We start from the raw sequence: 13161 nt of genomic DNA, 5'->3' as shown, positions 1-13161 counted from the left end.
AGTATCACTGACCATATAATGAAAATACACATAGATCCCAACAGAATGATTTTTTTCTACAACTTTTCTACACTCATTTTTCACTAATAATCAAAAACTTTCTTCTTCTTCAGCTAGCAAAAAAACCCCTTAACCTGCATTAAGAAACTGTCCAGACATTAGATCTGCCTCTTATTTTGCCTACAAATGTAAACTTGTAGCAAACATAATGTCACTCAGCTGGATCAACACCTTTGGCCCTTTTCTCCTAATATTCTTTCCCACCACAGGTTATCAGAAAATATCAAGTACAGGATTTATGTGATCCACTATTACATGAGATTCACCAACAAACACTTTAGAAAAAAGAATCAATACATATGTTATCAAAGATTCTGAATCAGATATTTTCTGCTCCTGGACTGATATTTGTTATATTTTTTTATTTCCTTTACTTCCATGATTATTAAAAAAATTATGTGCTACCTATCCAAAATCATTATAAATTATTACCATATATATAAGTGCAAAGATATTAAGAATAATTTTTTTTATTATAATCTGTGCTATCACAATATATAACAATTCAACTACAAAGTGTACATAAATGGCAAATACTCATAAACTATATTCTTACAGACTTTCTAGCACAGGCAAGATGACCTGTAGTAAGGACATATCAGACACTTCTATATTCCATTGTCTCACTCCATCCTGAATAACTCAGGTTTGTTGACTACATACAGCTGTATCACTGTAAACATCCTCAGGTGCTTTCACACTCTTTATATACCCTTCTTTTTTACTAAAGATTTATTTTTTTTAATATTTTCCAGTATCAATAGCATGTATAGTAAGTTCAAGCCTTTTATCTTCTCATCATATTCAAGGTCATGCTCACTTATTGTTTGGTTTGTACTCTTCCCTGTATACATTATGTAGCACTTTTCTTCTGTGTCAACAGCTAGGAGCCTCCCTAAAGCACTGGACTTTGAGCCAAAGGAAGAGATGATTCCAGGAAGTCAACTTCTCTGACCATGGACAGAGAACAAATCAATGTCATTAAAAGTATCTAGAAGCTGCCAGAAACATGATATGGCAGGTATTCAGTAAGTGTCTCTGAATCCATCTTGAATGTTTCCATCACAGGAAAGACACTTCATAAGATATTCCATCTTGTCAAACCCATCACTGAGACTGAGCAGCCCTGTCAGAGGACTACTCTGTAAAGGAGCCTGTAAAGGAAGGTTGGTCAAATGAAATTCCCAAGGACTGAAATGCTGCCAGATACAATCCTTAAATTCTGTGACTCCTCACAGACTTGGGAAGTTTTTGGAAACAGGTGAGGAGTTACTCTCTCTGCCCTGACCCCAAAGCTCTGAACAATCAAAGTAATACCTATAAAACACTATAGTCTCTCATTTAAGGGATGTGTAGGCACATGCATAGAAAATACTCAGAAAACATGTACTGCCAGAGTGGGAAATTTGTTTGTAGGACAGCCAAATTTGGTCTAAAGGTTTTGCTAAGGATGTATTCATAGTAACATTTAGGGATATTATAACAGTACTCTCTGCACCGTAAAAACTAACATTTGGCTAAGGATAGTCTTAAAACTTCCCTGAAACGCTTCTGAGAAGTCTTGGGATGAAAATGCATTACAGCAAAGAATTAACCAGAGGCAATGGAAGAACTCAAATTTTGTATCACTATTTCACATTGTCTCAACAAATTCAGATATCTACACTATTTTAGATATTTTTATTATTTTTTTATATTTATAATTTTAAATTTATATTTTATATTTATTATATTATAAATTATTTAGTTATTTTTATTAACACTCTTGGCTACCTTTACAGCAAAGGAAGAGAAACAGCCACTTAAAGACAGAACTTATGTCAAACATCCATAGCAGGTAAAATAAAGCACCTCAACCTGGACTTCACCAACTACCTCAGATATCTGTGCCAACACTTATTCGATGACTTCATCCACTTCATGAATACATATTTAAAGCCTTTCTGACTCTTCTCATAGTTTATTTCAGACAGCTGTTTTGGCTTATGAGAGCATTCATACAGTCCTCCCTTCCTACCTCTCTGTGTCAATAAAATAAAAATTTTTAAAAATTCCCTATATCCTCCACAGCTACTAATTTAGTGACTCCACAGAGAAATCTCTTTGCCATTTTCAAAGGTCTTCATCAGCATTACCCAATTTCCCTGATAATGATAAGAATCTAAGAGACCTTTGGTTCTCCAACTTCCCCAGCATTACCAAAAGGCTGAGAACAGCGGAAGGAAAAACATCATGCACAAACTACAGTAAGTCTCAAGAACTCACTATTCACAGTTCAGCTTATGTGTGCATTTTATAGGACCTTCAAAGTGCTCTTCAGTGAGAAAACTAGCTTCAGTTAAGGATCTGTCCTCTAATAACGACAAGAGTCATATATTGCAAGAACACTCTATATTAAACATATCCAAAGAACTTCAGAACTGCTGAAAAAAACAAATTAGTTTAATACATTAAATGAGGTACACTTTCAGCATCTCTCTTCAATCTGCAGCAGCACCTGTACTCCAATTAAATATAGGTCTCAAAAATCTGGACAAGAGAATTCAAAGAGAATTCTAAGTAGAGAGTGATTTTATATTATTTCCTGTTTTTAACCAAAAGTGGTCGCTGCCTTACTGAGCACAGAACTTGAGTCCCCTCCTAAGACTATCTTTCATCTTGCTATTCATAAGTATTTTATTTAATAGTGCAATAATGTCAACACAATAAAAAACCTTTTAAGAAAAATTGCTTAATATGAGAAAAATTATAACGCATTGGACTAATAAAATATACCTTGGACAACAACTTGGCTTCCAGGAACAAAAAACTGTTGTGTGCCATCAGATGACTGTCCTGCATATTGCACAATGGTTGCACCTGGCTGAGGAGCTCCTGAATTTGTCACTGTCTGGATTGTACCACCTTGAGATATAGTAACTAAACAGAAAAGAAAAAGATAAGTTAGGCAATAGGAAGAGATAACATATGCTAAAAAGCAAAATTCCCTTTTTGAAATAAACATTGTCTGATAGGAATCATGGTCCTCTCCTCGCTTAAAGATCAAGTGTACAATAAAACTTAGGTAATGTTAATACTGATTTCCACAAATAAAAAGCATGTTTTGCAGTACATGCCATATGTATAACAGATAAAAATCCATGTTCAACACATTTTATTTCCAGAAATATTAACTCTCCTAGAATACTGTTAATATAATTAAAAAAATTAGTAACTCCTAGCTATATAGAATCATTGTTGCTCAAAACACAAATGTATAAGTTATTTAAAAAAAAATAAAAATAAAAGCTATGTTTATTGACTCCCACAAAACAAAACCCAGGACACCTGGACAAAGGAAGAACAAGTCTTCCAACATTCACAATCCTTTCCTTAATGTGAGAGTAAGTTTAGCCCAACAATATTTATCCAACTTGTACAAAGCTGTAAAGAGTCCAATATTTATGTAAGAAGAGAAACAGAACAAAGTGGGATTTTTTTTCACCCATGTAATCAGCAATACAGAAAACACAAATATACTTTCCCCATTAAAAAATCATATTGCATTCCTTGCCATAATCAAATATTTAGAAAAAAATGCAATTCCCTAGAGACATTATTAACTGTATATTCCTTTTGAAATTAGCATTGCCTTTCTTAAACACAGAAATATCATAGAATGGTTTGAGTCAGAAGGGACCTTCAAGATCATCTGGTTCCAACTCCCCTGCCATAGGCAGGAGCACCTTCCACTAGAACAGGTTGCTCAGAGCCCCATTCAACTTGAACACCCTTGAACACCCCCTTGAACACTTACAGGGGTGGGACATCCACAGCTTCTCTGAGTAACCTGTTCTGGTGTCTCACCACCCCCACAGTGAAGATTTTATCCGAGTAATCTAATCTAAATCTATCGTCTCTGTTTAAAACTGTTGCCCTCTCATTCTGTCACCACCCTCCCTGACAAAAAGTCCCTCCCCATCTTTCCTGTAGGCCCTCTTTAAGTACTGGAAGGCCACTGCCAGGTCACCCTAGAGCCTTCTCTTCTTCAGGCTAAACAACCCCAGCTCTCTCAGCCTGCCTTTACAGGGAAGGCCTCCAGCCCCTGATATCTCCATGCTCCTCTGGATCTGCTCAAGCAGGACCATGTCTGTCTTGTGCTGGGCACCCCAGGGCTGGATGCAGGTGGGGTCTCACCAGAGCAAAGGGGCAGAATCACCTCTCTTGACCTGCTGGCCATGCTGCTTTTGATGCAGCCCAGGATAGGATTTGCTTTCTGGGCCACAAGTGCACACGGCTGGCTCATACTCAGTTTTTTATCCATCAGCACATTCAAGTCCTTCGTGGCAAAGCTGCTCTCAGTCCACTCATTGCCCAGCTTGCATCCACGTTTAGGATTGCCCCAACCCACATACAGGACCCTGCACATGGCCTTGTTGGACTTCATGGGATTTCCATGGGTTCACCCCTCTATTCAGTCAAAGTGTGACCATCCAGTCAATTCCTTATCCACCAAGTGGTCCACCAGCCAAATCTCTTATGCTAATTAAAACAATCCTGAAATTTTTAGCTGAGAACCCAATTCCCAAGAAGTAACAAACTCCTTTCTCCCCTAAAAGATATTTAAACTACAAACATTGTGATTGTATTTGTGATCTGAGATGCCAAGAAAATCAGATGTAAGTAGAGATTAAAGTCAGCTTCAGGCTTGTCCAGCTCCTCTGGATTCTCTGTCAGATACACAGTATTTGATGACATTCTTGAAGGTTCAGCTCTGCTTATCTGAATACAGGATTTATGTGAATTTTGGAGATAGCTGATTTCAGTGGTTCTGTTTTAACAACAGTAGAGTATCTTGAAAGCGAAACTTCAGATATAAACACTTCAAAGAGCACTGAGATTGCCAAATTCCAGCAGTTAAATTAGCTTTTTTAGGGCAAAACATGGAATTCCTCTCATGCTGAATGAAGTTCAGAGCCCTGTCTGTAATACTGAAACAGGGTTCAGCATGGACCTCCAGTCCTACCTTTGGAATGGGGAACTTGCAATGTAGGAGCACACTAACATGTACTGCACACAGGCTCCATAAGGCATTAAGGAGCAGGGGAAGGGGGTGGCAGGGTGAAGAGAGCAAGATGATGTTTTGGTCTGACCTCCAAAGCAGAAAGTGCCCCATTTTGGGGTAGGGTGACAAAGAGAGAAGGAAGAGAAATAAATCATTGTATTCTGTGTTCTTCACAAGGTCCAGGATCAGAGCAGCAGGATTTGTCAACTCTATTTCTCAGAGAAGTTACACAGAGCCAAATCCTGCCTCTCAAGGGTTAGCACCAAAAATGGTATGTCTACACCATCACAGAATCATACCACATACAACCCAGTCAGTTTGGCTTCCTGAGCAGTAAAACATCAGCACAGAACGATACAAAGCTCTTGGCTCCACAGTGAGTCTGGGTAAACAATTATGTCACATCTGTACTACAATTATGCATTCAGATCACAATCTAGGACTTTCTAAACAAGAGTGAATTAATTCTAGTAATTGCCTCCCCTACAGGACTGATTCCTGCCATATTCCCAGAACAAAACACTGCCCATGCACCATTGGTCTGATCAGCACTGCCTGATCTCAACCTCTGCACACACGTGGTTGTGCTGGAGCTCTACCAAAAGCTTTCTACTGAAAGCTTTCTCTGAAGAAAGCTAGGATTTTCCTGGACAGTCCCTGGAGGTGGATGGGTATAAGTAGCATCTTCCAGCTAGGACTGAAGACAATACTAATACCACTTTCTGAGTACAATAAACTGCCCTAAACCAGAAAAAAAAAAAAATCAGATCTTTCCCTCCCTCCCAAAACAGGAAAAGGAACTAAAGTTGGTCTTTCCCAAAAGATTTCTTAATTCTCCAATTGTTAAAACGCTTCCCTAAGACAGCAAGCAACCCAAACAGATGGCAAAAGAACTAATGGTTTTCATTTCCCCTGCATCTTTTCAGGCAGATCATCATGATATGCACAAGTAGGCAGGGAGGTGGGGAAGTTGATTCACACATTCCAACAGAACAAACAATTCTTGCACATTAGACCACCACCACAGGTGAGGAAGAAACTATTTTTTTTCAGTATGAAATAACCAACATGACAGAACTACAGCCAACCGAGTAGGTTCGTAGTCAAATGAGGATACAAAGCTCCTACACAAGGCAGTGCCTTGTGCAAAACCACTCATTCAGACAGATAACACATATGTTGATGGAGGTAACTGGCAAAGACAATTTCTCTGGTCATGCCTATCAGTCTGTCTGCTTCCATAAGCCAAAGCCAAGAAGCTCTGAGGAAACAGATATTTGGAAACCATGGCAACATACCATTTTGGCTGCTAGAAAGTGGAGAACAGCCATCGCTGCTGCTAATAGAAAAAAATACATTTGTTTTCCAGAAAAATTTACTTATCAAGTTATTCCAAAAATAGTCATCCCAGACATCAGACACTAACATACAGTCAGAATTATCTTTTCAACTAAACTGCCTTTCCTGAATGCAGGAATAGAGAGAACAGTAGAGAAAAATAAGGAACCAGTAAATGCAGTAACATATGACATCTCTTTTCAACCAGGGCACACTACAGATGGCCAGAGTGACACTGCAAGACCAGTTCTTCATTGCCATGGACACTTTACAAGCTTAATGCATAAACTGCTGGGTGCCTGCACAGGAGAGCCAGGAAGAGAGGAGTGCTCAGGCATAATAATGATAGGCAGAAGTAAAGAGCTATTGACAGGAGATGTAAAGATAAAGTACATATGTGTAGTGACCGGCATAATACCCAGTTTAAAACCAACACACAAGTTGCTGCATTCCCACACAGAGTTCCTGGTTCTAGCTAACAGCAGTTCCTGAGGATCACATGCAGCCAACAGGACAGCTCAGAAATGCTCCAGATCTGTGTTTTATACATGTAAGGACTAGAAGTCAACAGTAAAATTCCAAATTAAGACCTGCTCTACTACAAGGAAATGACTATCCTTGCTACCACTTGGTACCAATTTTTTCTAAACAGAGTTAAAACACACAGACTTCACTGAAGCAAAAGATGGGTGACATTTTAACTCACAAAGCTGAATTTAAAAAAAAATCAAATTAATAAACAAATAAATTGGGTCAGAAAAACCATTTCCAGGAAGACAAAGCTCTCCAAGCAAAGTTTTGGAGCCAGAAACAAGAGAGTCCATGAAGGCTGACACTGCATCCTGGAGCAATGCCTCATTATGATGAGAACCTTAAATACACAGCACACGTTTTAGGCTACAACTATAACTTACTCAAAGAAAAAGCAGCAAAAACGTAGAAATCTTCCAAGCTTGGCTTATAGCCAAGTTTAAATTATGAGAAATGAGATTTCATTAAATCTCTGTGGATTCTGTTGTTCAAGGACATTGCTGATTTGGGTCTCTGTTGCTTAATTTTCACAAATAAATGTCTGATTGAACAAGAAAGCAAAAACTATGCATCTCGTTACTCATTTATACACTTCCCTATCCCTATGCTTTATGGCTGTGTTCAAATGAAAATCCACTAAGAATCATCTCCTGCAAGACATTGTTAGTCAAAGTACAACTCTGGCTTCCTAGAGGAAACTATGATTAAGAAATCTAAACTCTAAAAATATCCAAAATAGAACAGAACTGTGAATCTAACTTTTAACTTGCATTTGGATGAAGTATCAAATGTTGGAAATCACAATTTAGGTGAGTTCTGCAGTTTAAGTGTTCATACCTGACAGCTGGAGACAGAGACATAGTTCATTTAAGAACAAAAATTGGCAGTTAACAAAAAATTTCATACTCCAACCTTACAATTAAAAAAAGCCTAATTGTCATTTCACATAATAGCATTAATACATAGCAAATCACAGGAATCTGAAACTGCGATGATTTAAATCACTGAACTTTCATATAGAAGTGTCAACGTTTTTCATTTCACCTGAGCTTCACCTCCATGTTTTAACGCACAGAAACTCTAGAAGAACTAAATTTAGCAACTAACAAACATTACAAGAAACAGACTGAAAGTCTACAATGACCATGTCAGGAAAAATTAAATATAATAACTGAAGTTATTTAGGAATACAGAAGCTCTCATTCTTCTTCATCAAAATCCAACAGCCCTATTTCATTATGAGACTCTTACAAAGAAATTTGTGCTATGCATGTTCTGCAACATCACATAGTACACGTGCAAACATACGGTATTGCCCTGTGTTAGTATGATAGAGGCTGGTCGGCATGGCCGTGGCAGAAATACCAGAAGGCGTTCCTTCATCTTCTGACTTCTCCTCTTCTTCAATCTTCGCTACTGCAGGAGCATCTGATGAGAGTTCATTCAAAATTTTTCTAAAAAAGAATGTAAGCGATTTTATGTATTTGAAAATCCATACCCATAAGAAAACTAAATAACTGGCTTTTATCAGACAGTTTTGCTGTAATATATAAGCTGCCTTTAAGACCAGCAAAACCAAAATAAAGAGTCCTTACCGGTATGAAGGCCTTCTTGAAAGTATTTCCCTACGTTTTTGGGAATCAATTATCACTTCTGATACTGCAGCTTCATCTGCAATCGATGCTACCTGTAATAGCAAAGTTCCTGAAATTCATAACTTCATTAAAAAAAAAAAAAGAAGATAGCAACAGAGTAAAATACTATTTTTAAAAATTCTTTCCGTGTTTGCATATAGGAAATTGGTGCACTTATTTATCACTAACACGGGATTTCAGCCTTTTTTTTTTCCAAAGTAAATAAATTATGAGGTTAGACAGACATAGCCACTTAGTTGACATCTTCCAATTGAAAAAGAAAAAATCAAAATAATCCAAGTTACTTTTTTTGTGACTGACACTTACAAAAAGTACCGAAGACAGACTTCTTTCAATATAAAAATCTTATACAATTTGTTTAGCTTTTAAAGTGAAGCTAAACATTTAAAATACAAAATACTTCACCAATGTACCTTATACAATAGTATACAATATAAAAGCCTCTCCACACAAAAAAGCTATTTAGAAAATAACTTTATTTAAATGTACACAATTATTACACTAACACATATGCATAAATACAAACACAATGCTTAGCAATGTTGTGTGAGTTTTAGAAACACCTGACAAGTCCACAATGTTTCATTTAGTCAGACCTTTAGTATTAGTATTCTCACATCTTCTCTTAAAATTACCCAAGACAACATAAAGGTCTGTGGTTGAATCACATTCTTGACCACCAACTATATTACTACACAGAACTGAAAGTCATTATTGAACAAGGAAAACACACCATTTTCTTGGATTCATTTAACTACTGAGAACTATCGGTGTGTTAAGATTTCCAAACTGAAACACTGTGATAAAAAAATATTTTCACATAAAGACAGACCAGACTGCAGTTCCAGACCAAGCACTGTCTTAAGCACGGAGCAAACATGATGTAAGTGATTAGATGGCTCAGGTGTTTGACCAGGGAGCAGAAGCTGCTCAGGGAAGTCAAGGAATAGTTCTAGAATTAATGCATCTGCCAGGCTTCAGTGTTCAGTGCTAGAAAGAAAACCTGCTTGACCTCAACAGAAAATGACTGTCTGGAAGGTTCTGGAAATTTATAGGCCTGGGTCACCTCAACTCAAACCTGCAGAACTACACCTTGAAGGAACTACAGATTACGGCAGAATAAAATTGAGGATTTGTCTCTTCGCTTGTTATTTTCATTACATTCCAATTCCATGTAAAAATATTTGTCACAGCCTCATTTTGCTGGGTAATATACAGCAAACATCATCAGATCACTCTGTGTCTGCCTCTCTGCCACCTAGAAGGTGAGAGGTACTTCTGCATGTGTACAAATGTACAGCTCCAAAGCAGACATCAGAGCTGACTGGAGGAGATACAGGTGCTTCAAGAAGTCTGTATTCCTCCTTTTGCAGGATGGACCAGTGCTGAGAGGCAGAGAGGGGTCCCGAAAGGCATTTCCCTCCCAGTGTGCCTTCAGTGATCCTTCAAAACTAAGACAGTATTGCACAGCCAAGAGCTTGGGCATCCTAACTCAGAATAGAATTTACATTCTGCTAGGGAGCGGAGGGTAATACACAAACAGCAGGAAAACAAGATCTTCAGTTGCCTTTCAAGCTTCACATTCGACTAAGGGTTATCGATAGCCCCCACTAGTTTGTGAAGGTTGCTGAAGAAGTTTGGAACAGTCATACTTCGGGAAGAAGGTAAGGAAATCACAAGATGATTTAAGAATTTTAATGTGGAAGAGGACATTTTCTGCAAGAAATTTCAGAAGTTTTAATTTTCATCATGACAAAGAGAGAAACTAACATTTCAGAGCATTCTAAGAGCAAGCAACCATATCCACGATGTTAACAAACAGAAACCATTGTCTTTTTTTTCCTGGACATCATTCAAACTACAACCTTACCTACTTCAACTTTATCTGCATTGGAACAAAACTTCAAACTCACATTAGTCTGCCAAGACCTAATACACTACAGGGTGAGCAAGCAATAAGTCAAATAGCAATCTGAACTTCAAATCTTCCTACAAGTAAAACAACATTAACAAAACAATAGGGAATGTTACACAGATAAGCTTTTTTTCATCCAAAAAGCAGCAGCATTATGAGAAAAAATTTTGAACACCTTCCTGTTGGGAGCTGCAGGTGTTTGAGGGAGAGGTCACACAAGCTTCAGCATCAACCTTCAGTATACTTTTTTTATTAAAGTGATATAATTTCCCAAGTTCCCCATTGTCTGGCAGAGGAAAGATATCAAGTTAAAGCCAAATGATCTGGAGGAAATGCCAGATGGTAGGATAAAGCACTGAAGAGGAACACAGCAGCACTCAACACCCTCAGTAATGGAGTCTTTTACAGCATCTTCAAGCCCTTCTTACAGAGTAATTCCATTTGCCATTAGCAGTTCAAACGAAACCAAAGCAAAATCCTGGATCTAACTAGTCAGTATTAACTGGGACAATAGTTTCTTCTTTCTACTCCTTTGGGAAAGAAAAGACAGCCAGAGTTCACTCAATACCACAAATAGTTGACTTCCACTCCCCTAAGACAACACAGCAGAAGTTGGCAAGAGATTCCTGAGAAGTTGCTCATTCTAAGCTTTGAAGAAAGTCCTCTACCTTTGCATGTATATCCTGACGAGACTGATTTGAAGAAAAGCAGTGACAGAAAGTGAAAATTACTAATATTCTTATGGAATAAAGGTTACTCTGGTAAATTATAGTTAGAAAGAATTCCAATTTAAAAAACAGTAATTACTTTGAATACTCTGATCTGACTTCATGTTTGACCAAAACAAAGTCTCTTGACATCTACTGCACCTCTTTCAATAGTGATCTTGAATTTCAAAAGCTTACAAGGTTCCATCATCTACACCTACTGCTCAAAAATAAATATTCATTATCTGGCCAAGGTTTTATTCCTTTTCTCTAATATAAATCATACCAAAGTTACTAAGAAGTCTCTAACATTGAAGACAGCTTCTCAAGAAGACTGCAACATATTAAAGAAAAACAATGTGCTGTCAATAATCACAGGTAAAACAGTTCCCACATAACAGGTGTATCATCAGTGTTACCAGAGATATCAATTCTATTTGCAAAAAACAATTAGGTTGACATTTCCCAATCAATTCCCAAAGATTTTAACAAAAATAGAGTAAACACCTTCCTAGCTTACAAGGAAAACACCAATAGAAGACCAAGGTATGTTCAAAACACTGTAAATTCATTCTCTCTCTCGTCTTTTTCACTACTTAAAAGCTCTGAAAAGTCTTATACATTTTGCATTGACCCCTGTTTTCTAATACCAGCAACTTGAAATGTGAACATTTGCCACATAAATGTTTATTTTGACGCTGCCTGTATTTTTGGTCTCTACATATCCACATCCACAAAAAGCAATACCTGATGCTCTAACAGGGCCTGCTGAAAACAAGGAACCACTTGACTCTATGTGTAGTTTCATTACATCCAGACCCTTTGCAAAAATAAAATATGAGATATTTGAAAATTTATGACTTCATAGTCTCATTAGAAACGTGATGTTCACAGAATTTAACAAAACAGAAAAACTGCAAGATACACCAGAGTAAGGCCACGTTATCACAGAAATTTGCTGTTGCGTAAGTGCAGAGTTCCAAGACACCGTTTTTTAGAAGATAAACAGGAAGCATTAAGGAATTGCTACACAATGCTTGTAGAGCTGCTAGTGGCTGGATGTTTGCCACCTTTCCCTCCGCTGTTTCCTGCGCCATATGAGTAAATCCTGCAGCACTGGTAGGAATGAAGAGAAACTGAAGATGGATTGGGAAAAGAGTTATGAAGTACCAAATATTCATGAAAATGTAACAATAAAAGAGCTAACCTGAACAGCTTGCATGTGTGGTGACTGAATGACTGAGGGCTGTGTGGCTTGAATGACACCCTGGACATGAACAGTTTGACCAGAAGGCAACTGCACTAGAGTTACAGCTGGAGATCCTCTTCCAGCACTTGAAGCAGCTACAGAAACCTGCAAAAATTACAATCATCATGTTTAAGTAACATGTGTTAAGACTTCAGCAAACGCTTTTAGAAGTGACACTAAAACAAACTGATTTTGTTGCCATATCTAAAGTAACTTAGATGTGTATAATTATCACCCACAAAAATTAACAAGTTTTACTAGTCAAAGTTTGGCATGTACCTTTTCAAAGGTTACAGAAAGCTTAAAACTGTTCCCTAACAAGCTGCAACTCTTTCTTCCTTTTTTTTTTTTTTTCCTCCAAAGACATCTTGTTTTCTTTTCAATTAAAAAAAAACCCAACCCTAGGCCAACACATGCCAAATCTGCTGTTGCTACCACGAAGGTTAGGAAGAACCTCAAGAAATGTAACAAAAAACATGCATATTCACTGAAGTGGTATGTTGCTGCAACAACATAAAGAGCAGAAAGTTCTTAGTCAGGAAAAAAAAAAAAAAAAAAGAACTGCTTCAGTTTTGCTTTGTTAGGTAAGAAGTTGTACTTTTCAGATGGATGTCTCAAGAGATAAGACTTTTTCAGACAGCAAAAAACCACCCTGTTAAATA

General features: G+C 37.5%; 1 protein-coding gene across 8 annotated transcripts in view; it reads right to left on the bottom strand.

The window, feature by feature from the left end:
- The window catches only part of CREM (cAMP responsive element modulator), a 38599-nt gene that overhangs the window by 12510 nt on the left and 12928 nt on the right, over nucleotides 1-13161 (bottom strand). For 3 of the 8 annotated variants that reach the window (XM_050332478.1, XM_050332467.1, XM_050332459.1), the window contains exons 3-6: nucleotides 12458-12604; nucleotides 8569-8660; nucleotides 8282-8427; nucleotides 2836-2979 (exon numbers count right to left, since the gene is read on the bottom strand). In XM_050332478.1, coding sequence (XP_050188435.1) covers nucleotides 2836-2979; nucleotides 8282-8427; nucleotides 8569-8660; nucleotides 12458-12604 — 529 coding nt within the window. The remainder of the gene's footprint in view (nucleotides 1-2835; nucleotides 2980-8281; nucleotides 8428-8568; nucleotides 8661-12457; nucleotides 12605-13161) is intronic. The other 5 variants (XM_050332544.1, XM_050332504.1, XM_050332496.1 and 2 more) reach the window with 3 other exon arrangements.

Source organism: Myiozetetes cayanensis, unplaced genomic scaffold, assembly GCF_022539395.1.
Source record: "Myiozetetes cayanensis isolate MyiCay16 unplaced genomic scaffold, myiCay2020 scf1, whole genome shotgun sequence".
In the NCBI taxonomy this organism is placed as follows: Eukaryota; Metazoa; Chordata; class Aves; order Passeriformes; family Tyrannidae; genus Myiozetetes; species Myiozetetes cayanensis.
The sequence above is the reverse complement of the archived record's forward strand: the minus strand, read 5'-3'. Positions and strand labels throughout refer to the sequence as shown.